Source organism: Hemiscyllium ocellatum, chromosome 32 (genome assembly GCF_020745735.1).
Source record: "Hemiscyllium ocellatum isolate sHemOce1 chromosome 32, sHemOce1.pat.X.cur, whole genome shotgun sequence".
Lineage (NCBI taxonomy): Eukaryota > Metazoa > Chordata > Chondrichthyes > Orectolobiformes > Hemiscylliidae > Hemiscyllium > Hemiscyllium ocellatum.
Genome location: NC_083432.1, coordinates 20,835,502 through 20,856,853, shown reverse-complemented (window position 1 = coordinate 20,856,853; position 21,352 = coordinate 20,835,502). Strand labels below are relative to the sequence as shown.

The 21,352-nt window shown below is 41.3% G+C and overlaps 1 protein-coding gene and 1 non-coding gene across 2 annotated transcripts in view; both read right to left on the bottom strand.

Annotated features, from left to right (window-relative positions):
* Positions 1-21,352, bottom strand: part of adam11 (ADAM metallopeptidase domain 11) — a 156,007-nt gene that overhangs the window by 118,207 nt on the left and 16,448 nt on the right. Inside the window, exon 4 of the mRNA XM_060848589.1 lies at positions 8,699-8,765. Coding sequence (XP_060704572.1) covers positions 8,699-8,765 — 67 coding nt within the window. The remainder of the gene's footprint in view (positions 1-8,698; positions 8,766-21,352) is intronic.
* LOC132831064 (U6 spliceosomal RNA) lies at positions 159-261 on the bottom strand. Its single transcript, XR_009646475.1, has one exon. It is a non-coding gene; the product is annotated as a U6 spliceosomal RNA (small nuclear RNA).

Genomic DNA, 21,352 nt, shown 5'->3' with positions numbered 1-21,352 from the left:
CACCCAGAGGAAACCCACAGAGACACTGGGAGAATGTGCAAACTCCATGCAGATAGATGCCCGAGGCTGGAATCGAACCCCCATCCCTGGTGCTGTGAGGCAGCAATGCTAACCACTGGGCCACCGTGCTGTCCCTTAAATGTAATGTGGTGGAAGTGTGAAATATGGAACACTTCACGAATGTGCATGTCATCCTTGTGCAGGGGCCATGCTAATCGTCTCTGTATATTTCCAATTTCAGTAGACATGCTGCTGAAGCGCAATACTGGACAGTATAGACACTGACCAAATAGGGGAAAATTAAGCAAGATAGCTGAAATGATTGAGAAAGAGAACAACTTCCAGAGACACTCTTTCTGTAATCTTTCACTGTGCAACTGGCCATCTACGCTTGTTAACTAAAATTGTCTATGTTTAACAACAATTACAAACATGCACTGTATGCACTGATATTCTGGGATTACTTTTATCACACATTGCATATGCAGGTATCTAACTAAATGGGTTATTTAGACTGACAAAATACTTACAAACATTTTTCAGGAAGAATGATAAGCAGATTTCAATAGATACTGATTCCCAAGGAATGATTCTTGTTTTGTATGATATTAAGACACATTTAAAGGAGCAGTTGTGCTTTTTTTTTGTTCACAGAAGTGTGCTGCCTTCTTGAACTGCTGCAGTCCATGTGTTAGGGAGATACAGGATTTTCTCAACAACAGTGAAGGAACAGTGATACAGTTCCAAGTCAGGATGGTGTATGATTTCTGTTTTATTCATTCACAGGATGAAGTTATCGCTGGCTAGGCAAGCATTAATTACCCATCCCACAGGGCAGTTAAGAATCCGCCATGGTGTTGTCGGTCTGGAGTCACATGTAGGCCTGGAGTCACATGTAGGCCAGGCCAGCTAAGAATGACAGTTTCCTTCCCTACAAGTCATTAGTGAACCAGATGAGTTCTGCTAACAGTTGGCAAAGGATTCATAGCCATCATTAGACTCTTGATTCCAGATTCTTTAAAAGTAAATTCAAATTCCACCAGCTGCCATAATGGGATTCGAACTCAGGTCCCCAGAACATTACCTGGGCCTCTGGATTAACAGTCCAGTGATAATACCACTAAGCCATCACCTCCCCTTCCCAATGGAAGGGAACTCAGAAGTAGCTGCTGGTATACTTATGTATGTGCTGTTCTGGTCTTTCCAGGTGGGAGAGGTTGCAGGTTTGAAAAGCACTGTTGAAGAGGCCGAGCTGAATCACTGCAGTGCATCTGTCACTGTACATCACTGAGGATGAGGGTTAATGTTGAAGGCAGGTGAGGTGTCAATCAAGCAGCTGCTTTGGCCTGAATGGTGTCAGATATTAGAGTGTTGTTGGAGCTGCACTGATCCTGGCAAGTGGGCTCCATTCCATTACAGTCCTGATCTCTCCCTTGTAGATGGTGGATAAGTGGTGTGTAGGAGATGGGTGGTGAGGTGCTCACCATAAAATACCCTGTTTCTGAATTTGAACAAAGTACAAGGCATAGACACTCCTCCATGTAGCCCACTGCACTTACTTGTCTTGGTTTGGATAGAGTACTACATGAACTTCCAATAAACTGTAGTTTACATACGTGTATATTGTAACGCATTTAAAGTGTTATTCCAACACAACGATTAAAAAAAAAATTAAATTATTCTAAACCTGCAATTAACCTGCCATGAATCACCAAGGAGCCAAAAGGGAATGTGTGATTTTCTTGGTGAGATCTCAGTTATTCACATCAAGTAAAACTCAAAATATGATACATTTTAATCTAAGAAAACTCAACACATTTGGTTAAAGGAGCAGGAACTTTAAACGGAACATTAAAGCGTAGCCAGCAATACAGTGAGATTAGAACTCAACAGATTATATAAAGTTTTATTAATTCATTCACAGGATAAGGGCATCTCTGGCTCGGCCAGCACTTATTCCCCATCTCTAATGGCCCAGAGGGCAGTTAGGAGTCTATCACATTGCTGTGGATCTTGAATCACATGTAGGCCAGGCCAGTTAAGGATGGAAGATTTCCTCCCCTGAAGGACACTATTGAACCAGATAGGTTTTTCATGACAATCTGCAACAGTTTTATGGTCCTATTTCCATAAAATACCTATTTCCAGATTATTATTGAATTCAAACCCCACCATTTACCATGGTGAGATTCAAACCCCACTCTGGAGAACATTACCGGAGTCTCTGAGTTAATATTCTAGCGGTACTACCACTAGGCCATCTCCTACTGAACAGAATTAATGTGATTAGATGGAGTGGACTGATTGGGAAGGAAACCATCCCTGGATTAGGTGAGCCAGAAAGCAGCCAAAACAATTAGCATCCTCCCCTCACTTGACTATCTTATTTTCTTTAAAAAAAACTTCTATACATGTCACATGGAAGACAGACTTAAATAGCAGAATATGGCATATTATAGATGCTACATTTGAAAAGCTTGAGCTTCTGACAGGAAGTCAAAAGTTTGTAACAATCTGATCGACAACTCATTTCAATTGACATGGAGCATGAAGCAAACAACACCCATTTCTGGATAGGATTCTGTGCACCAGGCTTAATTTCATTTTTGAATTAGCAACAAACAATAGAGTGAAGAATGGGAAAAACCCATTTGTGCCATCAAACCCCATTCGTTTCATAACCCAACTGTTGTCACATCATGATACTGCCCTCTGAATGTATCTAATCACTTGCCTCTCCTGCTCCTAGCAATCAGATTACAAACATTATAGAAGAAAACCTTCTATTTTTATAGTACAGTTCATGTGCGAAGGAGATTTCACACTGCTTCACAATCAGCCCATTTTTTTCCCAAAGACAGTAATTACTATAATTATGCAAGTGAAATTTTTGTCTAATGCAGTTTTTCCGAACATCAGTTTCAAATTAAGCTTCAGAAATTTAAATTAATTTATGATCCTGCTGTCCTAGATTACACTGAAGTAATATTCCATAATTACCATCTGTACTGGTTAATATTTTACATACTCGAGCGAGGTTTCCTCTAATTACTTTCATCCTGAATATGGAGCTTGATTTTTCTCTCTTATGAGAACTTTATACTTTCAATCTTCATAACGTGCTATTCTGTAGAAAATGCCTTCAAGACAACATTGTAAAATGTTGTACTTTCACTAAGAATAAACAATAATATCATCTGTCTGCTCATGCAGTCTATCTCATACCGATCTGCAGTGATCCATGGCTGGATCTTTACAGGAACAGAATTAAACTGGCAGTTGAGTGTAGAGACGCATGATTCCCTCTGTAAGTAAAAGCTTTTCAGTGTGTAAAGATTAGTCTCCATTCCTTTCTTTCGCTGCCTGGCATGCGTGCATGCAGGATTGGAGGAATGCAGGGATCTTTAGTATGCTGGAGGAGATTACTGTGATAGAGAAAGTCTACAATTCATTCAAATGTACAGTAATCACCCTCAGCTACTAACTGCAAACAGAGAATTTTGCCTATGGTATCAGATTTCATATACTATTTTGATTTTCATATCTTCAAGGAGATCGTTTTATTCAAGTTTTAATCAATCTGGTTGGCTTATCCAGGATAATAGAGTCACAATGAAACAAAATATTGATAATCTGCTTTCTTCATGATTATCAGAACCTCCAATTTTCCTTTATCAAGAAAACCTTTCAAAGTTTATCAGGAAAATATTTGACTGGACAAAGGTTTGTTGAATATTTAAGGGAAACTGCAATTCTAATCCTTCCCACTGCTCTCCGACGTATACACTCAAATCTTTTAAAAATGCACTCTCTTACATTTCAAAAATATACAACAGTGTGGCCTTTGAACTCCCCAACTCCCTGTCAATAAATACAAAAGGGTCTCCTAGATATATGCCTAGAATCAGCACTCAGCCACATAGGGCAATGATGACTCATTGAAACTGCATGGCAATCAGTTAGAAATGTTTAAAGTGTGGCAGCTGGTGTATATTGATTGTAAACTGCAATGATGAATTATTCACTCTCCACTACTCTGAAATCATTTAAATAAATATCGACTACAATGTCTCAATATATACTGGGTTTTACCATAAATGTTCTACAGAGAAAAGGCATAATGGTCCTATTTTACTTTGTTCATAGAATGCCAACATCACTGGTTAAGTCAGCATTTATTGCTCTTCTCTAATTGCTCTTGAGGAGGTAGTGGGGAATTGCTGCAGTCTGTACACTGTACACTGTCTACAGTGCTGTTGGGAAGGAGGACTTGAATGATACAGGAATGGCAATTTATTTCCAAATCAGGGTTGGCTATGATTTGGAGGGGAACCTGAAGGTGATGGTGTTTGTATTTGTCTGTGGTTCTTATCCTTCAGGTCATGGGTTTGGAAATGCAGTAAAAGAACCTTTAGCAAGTTACAGCAACACCTCTTATAGATGGCACGCTGCTGCTGCTACGTGTCAACGGTGAGGGTGCAAATGTTGAATGTGGTGAACAGGATGTTAGATTAGACTAGATTAGATTAGATTACATTACAGTGTGGAAACAGGCCCTTCGGCCCAACAAGTCCACACCGACCCGTCGAAGTGTAACCCACCCATACCCTACATTTACCCTTACCTAACTCTACAGGCAATTTAGCATGGCCAATTCACCTGACCTGAACATATTTGAACTGTGGGAGGAAATCGGAGCACCCGGAGGAAACCCACACAGACACGGGGAGAACATACAAACTCCACACAGTCAGTCGCCTGGGGCGGGAATTGAACCCGGGTCTCTGGCGCTGTGAGGCAGCAGTGCTAACCACTGCGCCACCGTGTCTATCATACGAGCCATTTTGTCTCGGATAGTGTCAGACTTGAGTGTTGTTACAGCTGCACTCACCCAGGCAAATGGAGAATTCTTCCAACACATTCTTGATTAATGCCTTGCAGATGGTGAACAGTTAAGGGAGACAGGATGTGATTTACTTGCCATAGGATGTCTAGCATCTGACTTGCTATTGTAGATAGACTGTCTCTATTGTTGATCCAGTCAATATTAACCCCAAAATGATGATCTAGGGAGATTTACTAATGGTAATGCTCCGGACTGTTGGTTAGATCCTGCCTTGTTGATGACCATTGACTGGTGCTTGAGTGGCACAAATGTTACTTGCCACTTATCAACTCAAACCTGGATATTATCCAGATCTTGCTGCGTTTGGACATGGTTACTTCACTATCAGAGAAGTTGCGACTATTACTGAACACTGCAATCATCAGCGAGCACCCATACTTCTGACCTTATGGTGAGAGAAGTCACTGAAAAAACATTTGAACATATTTGGGGTTAAGGCACTATCTTGGTGTAGTGCCTGGAGTGATGTCCTGTGACTGAGATGATTGACCTGCCAGCGGTGTTGCCAATCAAATGGGCTACCTTGTCCTGGAAAGTGTTGAGCTTCTTAGCTGTTGTTGGAGCAGCAGCCCCCAGGGAAGTGAAGTATATTGTATCACAGTCCTGATTTGTACCTTATGGACAATTGACAGAATTTTGGAGTCAGGAGGTAAGTTATTTGCCACTGCATTCTGAGGCTTCGACCTTCACTCAAGGCAATGGATAGCTTTTTGGATAAAAATGGTGCGCATGGATGTGGGGAAAAAGCAAAAGGTTGGCACTAGATAATCTAAACGGGATAGATAACACAGCTGGCACGGGCACAATGGACCAAGTGGCCGCCTTCTGTACCCTAATTCTGATTCTGCTTTTGGAGCCTGTGTGTGCATGCATGCGATTCTTATATATAGATATAAACAAAGACACAAATTAGCAGCACAGGTAGGCCATTCAGCCCCTCAAGCCTGTCTATTCCACCACTGAATAAAATCCTGGCCGATCTGATTGTAACTGCAAGTTTGCATTCTAAATGAATGCCCCCTCTAAGTTGCAAGACTGATCCTTTCACCTTTCTTTAAAGGAATGACCCGATTTTTAGTGAGTGGCCTCTAACTCTCGATTATCTTAAAAGAGGAATTGACTTTCTTCTTCGACAAAGAGGAGGCTTACTGTATATCCATAACATCCATCTTGCCTCCTGGTAATACCCTCCTAACTCTTGAAGGTCTGACAAGAGTCACTGGACTGAAATATTAACTCTTTCTCTCTCCTTTGATGCCAGTAGACTAGACAACATTCCCAATTCTTTTATTTCGTGCCTTCAGCATCTACAGTACCTTGTTCTCATCTGGCAGCTCCTGCAGATAGGGTCAATTTGTGAATTTTCAGTCAGTTTGAAAGTAGACATTGTCAGACCAAGTTAAACCCTCAGCATTTGGACATCTTGTCAAGATATTGAAGCAACAGCAATAACTAAAGGAAGGATTCAAAGACTGGTTCAGTCTTTACAAAATGCAGCGTTGGTCCTTCAAAACCATCACCCAAACTAATCAATTGAACAACCATCTCCCTTCTGTTTGGTATGCAAAGAATATTCTGCTTCACTGATTGGTGCTATTTCAAAAGTCACTCACTAATTATGAAGCATTTTTGGACACTAAGAATATAAAAGGTGCTACATAAATTCAATTTCATTATTTTCAGGACTGCACTCAAACAATAGTTTAGACCAACAACAGTCACGGAAGACAAAGAGTACACCAGAATCCCCTTGTGAAGTAAGGTTCCTTCTGGTCGATACTATTAAAGTACTGACAATTTCAACCAGTAGAAAGGTTGGAGCACAAATTGTCATGCACCTTGAGAGCAGCAATCCTTCCTAAATAGTGTTTAGATAAGAACTGTCAAATATTTAGTGCATTTACTATAGAAAAAACATTATGGAAGTTATTCCCTTTCATGAATGAGATGAACTACACTGCTACTGGCTTGGTAACCTTCTATTACTGTCATGTTCATTTAACTCACTAGTTTTGTACAAAACCTGCTCCTCCAAGAGGCCTTATGAATAGCAAATTTAGCCTGCCATTAGGCTTATTATATAATGCGTTCCCTGTTGAGAGACAGGATTGGATATTGCAGCATTCCTTCAATGATCTCTTGCTATCTTGGTTAATGATAATTAGCATTTTAAAAATTAATGTGAAGAACAAAGATGAACTTGAATAATGAATGAAATATTCTAACACAAGAGGTTGTTCAAAATGAGACAAGAAGGGAGGCTCATGTCTTGCTACTGCCGCATTTTCACCCTAAAATGAGCCAGTGGTCGAATTAAATGAGTTGTTGGAAATGTTGACTTCTGCAGCATTTATGTCCTTTTCAACCTACACTTGGGAAGTTTTCAACACCTACCTGAAGTATTACATTGAGTATTTCCTGTAATTGCAACCAGCCCCCAGACAGCAAATCACTAAGTCAGTTCTCGCTCCAATTGCGAGAGCACATGTTTCTCCAATCACTGACATCCCAATGTACATCCACCACCCGCTATCCTCTTCCTAAAATCCTGGGTCTCATTCATAATGCATCGTTGGTCTTCTCCTTCCCCATCCCCTCACTGCTCCATTCACCATGGGCTTGCTTCCCCTCACTAGTCTCTTTCCTGACTCCTCCACCCCTTCCTCCCTTCCTCCACACATTACCACTCCCTTTGCTGATGCCACACAAGGCCTCTCACCGCAACAGAGTATATGGCGAGTGGGTGGGAAGAAGTGGTGGAGGACTGTTCAGGGAGCACAGAGGCTGAAAGGAGAAAAGTAGGAGGGAGTTGGCGGATGGTAGGATGTTGGGGGGGGGGGGGGGGGGGATGAGCCAGTGACAAAGGGAACAACAAGGGGCTAATGGGGAAATGCAAGGGAGCAATGGATGAAGCAGCAAGGCATTGGAGGGGGTGGAATGGAAGGAGATATAATGGAGTGGTTAAAACAGCAGCAAGAGGCTTAACAGGGTAAAAGGTTAATACAAGGGAGCAGTGAAGGGAGTGGCAAGGGCCCAGTATGAGAAACTGTCCGCAGTTGGGAAAGGAGTGAGGGGGGGATCCAGAATGCTGTTGACTAATCCCTCTTTTATCTCTCTCTTTAATCTTTGACTGTCTGTAATACAAACATATACAGGGGATGGTGTTAACAGTGACATCGCAGACACAGACTGCATTTACAGACAAAGTGCTCCACCTCTGGTTACAGCACAAGTAACCAGAATCTTGAACATACAATACTGAAACTCTCTCCATAGATACAATCAGGCCTCCCATGTCTCTTGATATCCATCTTGTCCAACTCAGACACAATTTTAAAGGTCTCAATCATATTGCCTCCAGATCTTTTAGTTTCTTGTGGGGGAGGGGGAAATAACTCCCATACGTTTAGAGAAGCAAGCTAAGCTCCTACTGTAAGATTACATCTAAACGTCATTGAGACCTCAGCGTCATTTTCATCTCTATGTGGCTGACGTTTGACAGTTCTTACTCACAACAATAGTCTGTACAAATTAGAATAGGTTGTTGAAGTGGAGGGGTCCTCAGATAAAATTAGTTGCAGTTTTTGGAGGCTCCTTTCTGGACATCACTTGAGGGTTTTCGCCTCAATGTCTCAGAAATCTTTTGTAATTACTGCAGAAGTTTGTGTGCTCATGTTACCTGCTGCTCAAATGCTGTTTCTTCCCATTCTGAACTGTTCACACTCTATTTATGTATTTATATTGTCATTTAATTTGTCATTGTTCTATAAGCCGATAATATGTTTGCCTTACCAAAGCCTGTGTGGTCTTTCCTTCATCCCCGAAATGCCTTTCAACGTAATGTGCTGACAGCAATTCACTGATAAAGACAAGGGAACAAAAAATGGAAATGTGAGCATACAAACTGACCTGGTATTCTACAGGGATTAGATCTCAATTTATCAGTATACTTCAGGATATTGAGCATCATAAAAGATAACAAAGGTATTTACAATTAAATCCCAGTCGCTCCATTACAATCTCTAACTACACTTTAATTCAATGCAGGGATTCCACCTACGTTGCCTTGCCAGATGGCAGTTCTATTTAATTACACTTAAAATGGAAAAATCGCTTTCGGAACTTGATCAAAGCTTGCCTTTGATCAGATTATATTCTTGCCCTTTAGTTCTGTTATTGCTTCTAATAATGCTTTGGATTAACCTCTTTAATTCCACTAATGTATTTTTCTGAGTTTGTCTCTTGTTTGATTATGTGTAACAATGAGATCACCTTTCATTCTTCTAAATTCAAGGTAACTACTCAATCTTCCCTCATAGGGCAATTCCTTCACTTTAGGAACCATTTCAATGGATCTTTGTTGTACTTGCTTTGCAAAGCAGATACAAAACCTTTGCTGCACTCTAGCTGTGATCTCACCAAGGTCCAATATTATTGCAGTAAGATTTATTTATTTTGTTATAAAGACTAGGCATCATTTTCCTTCTTAATTGTATACTGTAGCTCCATAACAACTTTGCAATTCATGTACCCAGATTCCTGTGAACGTCTCGTTCACCATTTGAAAAATATTCTGCTTTTGAATTTGACTTTTCAAAAATGGATAATGTCACATTTCCCCACATTACACTGCATCTAACATGCTCCCTCACACTTACTTAACATGTCTATATTGTTTTTCAGCCTTTTGTATCCTCCTCACAGCTTACTTTTCCACCTCGCATTCTATTACCTGGAAACTCCAACGCATTACACTTGGTGGCCTCATCTATATAATTGATACGTTGAAAATAGCTGAGGCACAAATAGTGATCCTGTAGCATGTCATCTACAGACTTCCAAAAATGACCTGTTTATTCTTACTCTGTCCATTTGCTGTCCTTTAATCAATCAAGATCACGCCCTCCTATTACCCACAATTTAATGAGTTCTCATTTTGTTTGTTTAACAGTTTCATGTGGCACCTTTTCAAATGTTTTTTGAAAATCCAAATCTACCACCACTGGACTATCCCTATCCAACCTAATGGATATAAATTCAACAAAAAACTTTAACAGATAGACAAACGTATCTTCCTTTTATGATTATGTGCTGACTTTTCTTAGTCATATTACGATTTTCCACATACGCTGACACCACTTTCTTAACAATATGTCCTAGCATTTTCACTACAACTGATGTCAAGTGAACTGGTTATCTGGGTGAAAGTGAGGACTGCAGATGCTGGAGATTAGAGTCGACAGTGTGGCACTGGAAAAGCACAGCAGGTCAGGCAGCATCCGAGGAGCAGGAAAATTGACATTTCAGGCAAAGTCCTTCAACAGGTTATATGTTCTGGTGGTGCTGCTGGTAATGATGTAGACAAGCAGGAGGCTGGAAGAACACAGTAAGCCAGGCAGCATCAGGAGGGGGAGAAGTTAACAAAAGTGGGAGAATGTGGTTGAGAAACAGCCACGATTGAATAGCGGAGGACATTTGATAGGCTGAATGGTTTCATTTCTGCTCCCATGTGTTCTGGTCTTATGGTTTTGGGTGTAAGGGGGGGTAGGGGAGTTGCAGATATGGGGCTGTGGGGGATGTTGGGTCGGGCAAGGGTCAGCATAGTGAGGTAGGGACAGATGGTGGGTACGGCTTGGTTGGTCGATGAGAGGAATGAATCCTCCAGAGGATTGGAAGGGAGGGGGGAGTGGCTGGAAAGGCAGTCTGGGGATGGGTGGGAAGGATATTTGAAATTGGAGAACTCAAATGTTGTGCCCACCGGGCTGTAGGTTGCCCAGGCCGAAGATAAAGGTGTTACTCCTCTAACCTGGAGTCTGATTCACTGTGGCAATGGAAGAGGGCAAGGATGGACATATCAGAGAGGGGATGGGAGGGGGAATTGAAATGGGCGGTGACCAGGAGTCCAGGTTTCCCCTTACGGGCCCGGTGGAGGGCTGTCTGGATGACAGAGAGAGGAAGATAGGTGGATATCTGGGATGCTCAGGAGTGGAATATCTTCTCGACACTGCGGATGTGACAGAGACAGAGGAATTGGGAAAATGGGATGGAGTTTTTGCAGGATACTGGGTCGGAAGAGGGGTAGTCCAGGTAATTATGGGAGTCTGTAAGTTTGTAGCAAATGTCAGTCCATAAACTGGAAACAGAGAGATCAAGAAAGGTGAAGAGAGGTGTCCGAGATAGACCAATGAATTTGAGGACAGGGTGTAAGTTGTTAACAATGTCGATGAACTGCTCCAGTTCAGCCTGGGTGCAGGATGCAGAACTGATTCAGTCATCGATGTAACAGCAGAAGAGTTGAGGAACTGTACCTGTGTATGTACTGAAGAGGGACTGTTCAATGTCACTGAAAAAAAGGCAGATGTAGCTCAGGCCCATGTGAGTGCCCATGACCATCCCATGGATTTAGAGGAAATGGGGTAGGACAGCAGCTCTCGGAGGGAAGACTTTCTCCTCAGTAGGATGGAAGTTTTGCCTGAAATCAATTAACGGCCATTAAATGGTTGCAGTTAGCCAAGCTGAAATGGGCCCTGTCCTGACTTTGAAGTTCGATGGACTCCAGTTTCAATTCAATATTCAGCTTTCTGTCTCTGAAGGAAGCATATTTGCTTGCACTAATCTCTTTATTTAATACATACCTATTAAAGCATTTACACATCTGTTCTGTCTAGGCCTAGTCCACATGCATATTCCCTATTCTTCTTCCACCTCTTATCCAAGAAACAATAGACAATGTCAAAAACATAGTGCTAGACAAACCATAAGGAGTACTACAAGTCAGCATGTAGAGTATATTAAGATTACAGGGAACATTCAACCCAAAAAGATCACACCCACAGAACCCTGAAGTTTCTGAATGCATAATCAAGGAGACTTAGTAAACTTCATCAACTAAAGGCTTTTGATGTATTTTGGTATGAGAGATTGCCAAAAAATAAACATTGATCTAATAGTGTGGAATGAAATTGGAAGATGGATGATAAATTGGCTATGAAAATGTTTATAAATGGTTGTTTTAAATAGGATAACCTTACAGTGAGACTTGTTTACTAATAGGCTTCCTCAGATTCATTAGATTCCTACCTTTTTTTAGTTTTTAATTAATTCTTGGCATTTGGCTGTGAGTAGTAAATTCAACATTTTTATGACTTGTTCCTAACTGTCCTTGCTCATTAGTGATGAGAGAAATGCCAGAAGTATAATAATTAAGATTATGGGTGACACCAGATAGTATGGCCAGTTTCAAGTTAATAATAATGATCTTATGGTCAATTGCTCAACAGAAATTAAGATGAGTATGATAGACCATGATAGAGATATCTCAGAGAGATGGGTCTAAGACTGACAATGAGGATGTCGATACAGACAGGGATCAGTTATACATGTAAGTGCAGAGAATACTTCATCACTGGTTAAAATGTGCTGGAGTGCTTTTAAAGCGGCTTAGATTTGCTTGGAAAGAGGAGTACCCCTTTACTACAAGGTAAAGGGACAAAGTCAGAAGTCGCACGACACTAAATTATAGCCTAACAGGTTGATTTGAAATCACAAACTTCTGGACTTCACCTGATGACAGAGCAACACTCCAAGAGGTTGTGATTTCAAATAAGCCTGTTGGGCTATAACCTAGTGTCATGTGACTTCTGACTTTGCCCACCCCAGTCCAACATCAGCACCTCCACATCATAGTGCAAAGGGAATTCTACCATTACTCCAAGTATAGCTACTGAGCATCTGCAAAAGGAGCCATATCATGAGGTCAGAACACATAGCTCTCTCTTACCATCCTCTGTAAATGATAACGTTTAATAAATCCTAATATTGTTCACTCATAAGAGATTAGATCTCACATTGTTATGCAAATAAAAAGTGGAGGGGGGTGGAAAATAAAATACCTTGACTAGCTGAATAATTTATCCTTATGTTGTAAAGTTCTACAGTTTCAGATATTAACAGCTTTGATTTAGATAAATTTGCATTGAGTTCCTCATTTCAAACACCGTAATTTCCACTTTATTATATTATTTCTCTGTCTCTGACAAAAAAAAACTTAAAGACACAAAGATGAAGAAAGAAGCTATGTCACCACAGAACAAACTCATTAATTAAGACAGTCAGGTTGCATACTAGACTGAATAGTACTGGGAGAGGAAAGCACAAAGAGAAAAAAAGATTATGATCAGGAGATGGAAGGCAAAACTGAATTTTCCAGAGGGCATATCACTCTAATGGAATAACTTGCCAGCTGCACGCACAGATACAAATGTACTGAATCATAAAAGGCTCATGATTTAACTTCCTCTTAAGATAGGATTGCAGACGGTGAGCCTTTTATTTAAAAAGCAAATTGTTTCAATTTTTGGGCAGCTATTTCCTGTGACTGCATGCTAATACTGTGATGACAGGTCACTTATTTATTCCAAAAACTCGAGATCAGGAGATATGCGACAATAGCTCAGGGCGTCAGTGTCATTGGTTTCTCGTTGAGTACCTTTCGGAAGAATCTGGCTCCCCTCTAACTAACTAGCTTCAGATCAGACAATCACCAACTAATGGATGGAGGAGAAAAACTGCTTGAATAGAAGATCATACAACAAATATTAAGTACAGGAGTCAGTGCCAAATACCAGTTGACAGAAGCAACAATTCAGAATCTGCTGAATCTGAACAACAATCATAAGAGAAAAAACATGGAACCACAAATTTCAAGAAAAGTGTTGACAGGGCAAGGGTGCAGTGACAGTAGATATACTTATTAATGATAAAAAAATTGGGAGAATTAATAGAGTAAGTTTGGATATATGGCTGGGGCAGATATTAGCAAATTGAATCTGAGGCAGGACTTATAAATGAGAATAAGGATCTTGATCAAAATATGTTTGAAGATAGAGTAGACCTTTCTCAGGTCAAAGAGGATAATACAGGGCATTATGAAAGAGGTATTTTGGATTAGCTGAAGACTGTGAAAAAGAACAAAAAACAGTACAACCCAAGAATAAGCCCTTCAATCTAGCAAGCTTATGCCAACATGACACCCATCTAAACTAAAGCCCTTGGCCTCTACATGGTTCTTATCCCTCTATTACCTGCCGACTCATGCATCTGTCAAGATGCTTCTTAAACATTGTTATGGTAACCACTTCCACCATCACCTCTGGCAGTGCATTCCTGGCATTTACCTCCCTCTGTGTAAATAAACATGCCTCTCACATCTACTTTAAACACATCCTTCTTTTTACCTGAAATACTGCTCCTCTAGTAGTTGCCATTTCTATCCAGGTGAAACAGACTCTGACTATCCATTCTATCCATTCCTCCCATAATTTTGTAAACCTCTATCAGGTCACCCGTGATCCTTCAACATTCAAGTGAAAACAAACCAAGTTTATCCAATTTCTTCTCATAACCAAAATCCTGTAAACCAGACGACATCCTGACAGACTGTTTCTGTATCCTTTCCAAAGCGTCCACATCCCTCTGGTTATGTGGCGACCTGAACAGTACACAAAAGCCAAGATTCTATTTGCCTCCTTTGTACTTGCTGTGCCTATGAGTTTTTTGTACTTCATCTATGAAGATATCGCTATACCACTGCATTTCTCTCCATTTCACCAATTTTCTATTCTTCCTACCTCATGCTTTCCCATATTACTGAGGGAGAGAATGTCTGCATCTGTGAGACACAGAGAGAAAAGGACAGATTCAAAAAGGAGATATTCCAGAGATGTATGATAGTAATCTTATGACTTGTCAGGATGGAAACTCAGTCAAGCAGCATCAAGGTGGTGCCCATTTGGCAGAGCTTCATGGAGCAACTAAAGAAGGTGGTGCAGCCCTGAGGCACATTCAGACGAGAGCCTGATAGTGTCATCAAATGCAAACACAACTGAGCAGCACGACATTTAAGATTCAAGGTCAGGCAAGCAGTTGGACAATGCAACTGCCTTGGGGTTGATGATTGTGACAGAGAAGTACATCCTAGTGAAGTCAAACCTCTGCCTGTAGATTATATTACTATGCGGTCAAAATGTAGATCGTAAATAAGAAGGCAAACAAAACATTTCTTGGGGAAATGATCAGAAAGTTATTTTGTACACATTTCAGAAATTTCCCTCCCGTGTTGGCCTTCACATTGCTATTTTTCCAGTCTATATTAGAATAGATGACAATCCCCATTATTATTTCACTCGCAATTGCCTGACCAAATGTCCTCCTCTAACCCCTTGCAATTATTTGGTCTTTTATAGTTTCCCCTGTAAATGGAGCAGCTCATCCATTACACTTTAATTCAGACCAAATATATTTGGTCTTTGAACTCTCCAGCATATCAGAGTTTGCTTGAATGTGACGGTAACACTGGCAATGCATCTCTCTGCTTTACCTATCCTAAGTCCATTGTAGGCTGGAATATTAAGTAGATTTTCTTCCTCTTGTTTGAGCCAGGTCTCTATTACCGTTATTAGATCATGTGGCTATTTGTACTTTCGGCACAATTTTTAAACAATTCCAGCTCAATGAATTTAGTCACCTGACCTGCATGAACCTTCCTCTTCTTTCTCCCTTGTTCAGATTCCACCCAATTCTGAACAATGATTTATTCCAATGTTGCTCATCTCTCAGGCTCTCTGTGCATCTTTCAATTGAACTGCTTTCCCCAATAAGTTGGTTTGAACTGTCTTCCCAAAGAAATGTAAATTATGTAAGAACACTGAATCACAGTGGGCAGTGTTTTAAATATTCCCAACCCACTCCCTCAGGCCTTTCCAAAGTGTGAACATCTACCTTACTGCAGATCCCATCAGAAATTAGACTGCTACCAACACTGTTGTTTCATGACAAGCGATCATTATTGGATCTTATACAAGAGTACACTGATTAATATGCAATGCCAGAGATTAATGCTTTATCAAAACAACTTTTGTGTTATGAACAATTTCAGTTGTAATAATGCAGCTATCATGCCAAACAAAAATGAAAGCAGAGAAGCTGAAAAAGTCACATTAATACGGGTCATTCCTTGTTGCTAGGCCAACAATATCAGTGATAACTGAAGTACTCTGCACCAAGTTATTAATAGCTCACTCTCCATCAACAAATGATTTCTCAATGTTCACTTTGAACAACTGATGAAATTACATCTGTTGTCTTACAATGCAGACTGCAATAGGTAGAGAGAGTTTTCAATCCCTGGTTCAGAGTGTAAATGCAGCATAATTCCAAATAGAGGACCTCAATAAACTTATTTATTCTGTAAGGGATCATCTTGTCTTTTTCAGTTCTTTTAAATCCAGCAGATTGGTTTTCCTTTAATGAGGAAATGTATTGAAAGTCTCATGTATAATTTGGGTTAGACAAATATGCAGAATGATTTGTGGAAAGTGAGCAGTTTTCTGGCAGTGCTCTGTTTCTCAGCAGATATACAGTAAGTCTCTAGGTGTATGACAAACCAGATATTAAACTGTACACTGTTGGAGAACTAAGTATTTTGTACAATGAAAACACTGGCTCAGTATAAGGGGCTCTGGTAATGCCGTGGTAGTGTCCCCACCTCGGAACCAGGAATCTTGGGTTCAAGTCCCACTTGTTCCAGATGGTGAATCATAACATCACTGAACATGCGGATTAGAAAATATCTATATATTTAAATTCAAAATTTGACTAATGCCAATTCTCAGTGCTGCTCAGTGCAAAAAGTAAAATCAGATTGAGTCAATTCCGTTTGCAGCAAAGGTGATCTTCCTGCAACAGAAGTAAATTCCGGCAAGATCAGACAGGAGGCAAATCATTGAGCTTTGTGCACAATTCTGCAGTTCATGTTGTCATCAAGTGAGGTCCAACTCAGACAGCAGAGGTCAACTGTGAAACACACCAGCTGCAGCATTGCAAGGGAGACACTGGTGAATGTTTCGTTCTCTAATGATATCCCAGCTGTACGGTTTGCCAAAGGAAAAACTTCATACCTGCTGTATGTTTTAACACACTCATGGCCAAACTAAGGCGACATAAGCCAAAACCAGTCAACCCAACCGTGTTTGAAGCCATAGAATTTAATTCCGTTATCCTGTTTTCCATTGTGCTTGATTTTAATCTCTACCGACAGGAAGGTAAATTTTAAAAGATATAATAGCTTACTTCAGGAATTCAGCATCGTTCATTTTTTTCTTGGCAGGAGTTGGAGTGGGAGGAGCGACAGTGAGGACCAGGGGCCCGACGGGAAGGTAAATTTTAAAATATATAAAAGTTTACCTCGTGTATAGGTGGAACGCACACTGAGCAGCAGCAGACATGGGGCTGTCGAATAAGTGAGACTTTACATGTGCGTGGTTGCTTTACCTGAAATGCTACTTGGGTAGTGTCTCCCACCTGTCCTCCTCCTCGAACCAACAAAGGTTTTGTGCACCAATTGATAAGTTGACTGGTTTTTTAAAGTTTTTCAGAAGTCTTTTTTAGGAATTTAGAATAATGGGAATGGAGGTGAGGGTAATTGAATGTTCCTCCTGCACAATGTGGGAGATAAGGGTCACCACTAATGTCCCTGCTGACCTCATCTGTGGGAAGTACACCCAACTTCAGCTTCACAAAAACCACGTTAGGGAACTGGAGCTGGAGCTGGATGAACTTCGGATCATTGGGAAGGCGGAGGGGGTTACGGAGAGGAGTTATAGGGAGATAGTCAGGCCTCAGGTAAAAGAAGAAGGTAGATGGGTTACCGTCAGGGTACAGAAAGGGAAGCAGTAGGCAGTGCAGGGATCCCCTGTAGCCGTTCCCTTCAGCAACCGTTGTTGAGCAGAACAACAATGGTATAGGTTTCTGGCACTGAGTCTGTCCCTGTTGCTCAGAAGGGAAGTGGGAAGAGGAGCAGAGCATTAGTCACTAGGGACTCCATAGCTAGGGAGGCAGATAGGAGGTTCTGTGGGAACCAGAGAGACACAGTGGGTGTGTTGCATCCCAGGTACCAGGGTTCACGATGCCGTGTTTTCAGGATCCTTGTGGGGGAGGGGAAGCAGCGCCAAGTTGTGGCCCACATAGGTGCTAACGACATATGTAGGAAGAGAGATGGGATTTAAAACAGAAATTCAGGGAGCTAGGGTGGAAGCTTAGAGCTCGAACAACAAACCTCTGGTTTGTTGCCCGTGCCATGTGCTAGCAAAGTGAGGAATAGGGAGAGAGAGTAGTTGAACACATGGCTACAGGGATTGTGCAGGAGGAAGAGCTTAGATTCCTGGATAATTGGGGCTCATTCTAGGGTAGGTGGGACCTCTACAAACAGGATGGTCTACACCTGAACCTGAGGGGTACCAACATCCTGCACAGGGTGGGGGGTGGGGGGGAACTTGCTAATGCTCTTTGGGTGGGTTTAAACTAATTCAGCAGGGGGCTGGGAACCTGAATTGTACTTGGACTATAAGGGAGGATGAGAATAGTGAAGTCAGAACTAAGATTTCAAGATTGCAAAAAGACATCGGCAAGCATGAAGTTAGATTGAAGTGTGTCTACTTCAACTAGGTGCATCTGGAATAAGGTGGGTGAACTTGCAGTATGGGTTAGTACCTGGAATTCCAATGTTGTGGCAATTTCAGAGACATGGATAGAGCAGGGACAGGAATGGTTGTTGCAGGTTCCAGGATTTAGATGTTTCAGTAAGAACAGAGAAAATGGTAAAAGAGGGGCAAGTGTGGCATTGTTAGTCATGGACAGTATTACGGTTGCAGAAAGGACATTTGAGGACTTGTCTACTGTTGTAGCATGGGCTGAGATTAGAAACATGAAAGGCGAGGTTATCCTGTTGGGAGTTTTCTATAAGCTTCTGAATAGTTCCAGGGATGAGGAGAATAGGATAGCAAAGATTATCCTCGATAGGAGCAAGTGTGTCTGGGTAGTTGTTATGGGGCCTTTAACTTTCCAAATATTGACTGGGAATACTATAGTTCGAGTACTTTAGATAGATCAGTTTTGTCCAATGTGTGCAGGAGGGTTTCCTAGACAGTACCTAGACAGGCCAACAAGGGGTGAAGCCACATTAGATTTGGTACTGGGTAATGAATCCAGCCAGGTGTTAGATTTGGAAGTAGGTAAGCACTTTGGTGATAGTGACCACAATTCGGTTAGGTTTACTTTAGTGATGGAAAGGAATAGGTATATACCGCAGGGCAAGAGTTATAGCTAGGGGAAAGGCAATTACGATGAGATTAAGCAAGATTTAGGATGCATAGGATGGGCACAATTGAAATGTGGAGATTATTCAAGGACCAGCTACTGCAGGTCTTGTTAAGTATGTACTGATCAGGCAGAGAGGAAGTTGTTGAGCGCAGGAGCCATGGTTTACTAAGGAAATTGAATCTCTTGTCAAGAGGAAGGCGGCAGCTTTCATTAAGATGAGCTGTGATGGCTCAGTTAGGGCGCTTGAGAGTTACAAGTTAGCCAGGAAAGACCGAAAGAGAGAGCTAAGAAGAGCCAGGAGAGAACATTAGAAGTCATTGGGAGATAGGATCAAGGAAACCCCTAAGGCTTTCTACAGCTGTATCAGGAATAAAAGAATGACGAGAGTAAAATTAAAGCAAATCAAGCATAGTAGTTGTATGTGGTGCGTGGAGTCAGAGGAGATAGGGGAAGTGCTAAATGAATACTTTACATCAGTATTCACAGTAGGACAAGACAATGTGGTCGAGGACAATACTGAGATACAGGCTACTAGACTACATGGGATTGAGGTGCATAAGGAGGAGGTGTTAGCAATTCTGGAAAGTGTAAAAATAGATAGCTCCCATGGACTGGAAGGGATTTATCCTAAGATTCTCTGGGAAGCCAGGGAGGAGATTGGCTTTGATATTTATGTTGTCATTGTATACAGGAACAGTGCCAGAAGACTGGAGGATTGCAAATATTGTTCACTTGTTCAAGAAGGAGTGTAGAGACAACCCTGGAAATTATAGACTTGTGAGCCTCACCTTCATTGTGGGTAAAGTGTTGGAAGGGGTTTTAAGAGATAGGATTTATAATCATCGAAAAAGGAATAAGTTGATTAGGGATAGTCAACACGATTTTCTGAAGGATAAGTCGTGCCTCACAGACCTTATTGAAATCTTTGAGAAGGTGACCAAACAGGTGGATGAGGGAAAAACGATTGATGTGGTTTGTAAAGTATCTGATAAGGTTCCCCACGGTAGGTTATTGCACAAAATAAGGAGGCATGGGACTGAGGGTGATTTAGTGGTTTGGATCAGACATTGGCTAGCTGAAAAAAGACAGAGGGTGGTGGTTGATGGGAAATATTCATCCTGGAGTTCAGTTACTAGTGGGGTACTGAAAGGATATGTTTTGGGTCCACTCCTGTTTGTCATTTTTATGAATCACCTGAATGAGGACATAGAAGGATGGGTTAGTAAATTTGCGGATGACACTAAGGACGGTACAGCTGTGGATAGTGACAAAGGATGTTGTAGGTTACAGGGAGACGTAGATAAGCTGCAGAGCTGGGCTGAGAGGTGGCAAATGGAGTTTAATGTGGAAAAGTGAAAGGCGATTCACTTTGGAAGTAGTAACAGGAATGCAGATTACTGGGCTAACGGTAAAATTCTTGGTCGTGTAGATGAGCAGAGAGATCTCGGTGTTCAGGTAAATAGATCCTTGAAAGTTGCCACCCAGGTTGATAGTGTTATTCAGAAGACATACAGTGTGTTAGCTTTTATTGGTCAAGGGATTGAATTTCAGAACCATGAGAACATGCTGCAGCTGTACAAAACTCTGGTGTGGTCACGTTTGGAGTGTTGCGTACAGTTCTGGTCACCGCATTACAGGAACGATGTGGAAGCATTGGAAAGGGTTCAGAGGAGATTTACTGGGATGTTGCCTGGTATGGAGGGAAGGTCTTATGAGGAAATGCTGAGGGACTTGAGACAGTTTTCATTAGAGAGAAGGTGGTTGAGAGTCGACTTAATTGAGACAAAAGATTACCAGAGGGTTAGACAGGTTGGACAATGAGAGGCTTTTTCCTCCAATGGAGACAGCCAGCTCGAGGGGACATAGCTTTAAACTGAGGTGTGATAGAGAGATCTAGGACAAATGACAGAGGTAGTTTCTTTACTCAGAGTGTAGTAAGGGCGTGGAATGCACTGCTTGCAATAGTACTAGTCTCACTAACTTTAAGGGCATTTAAATGGTCATTGGATAGACATATGGACAAGAATGGAATAGTGTAAGTTATATGGGTTTCAGATTGGTTCCACAGGTTACCGCAACATCGAGGGTCGATGTGCTGTACTCTGCTGCAATGTTGTATGATTTCCGAGCCCATCCAAGCGCTGCTTTTGGTGTTGATAGGCAAGTAATATTTGCACCACACAACTGTCAGGCGATGACCTTCTCCAATAACAGACAATCTAAGCACCCCTCATTGAGATTCAGTGGTGTTACCGTCAATGTATACCTCACTATCAACATCCCGAACGT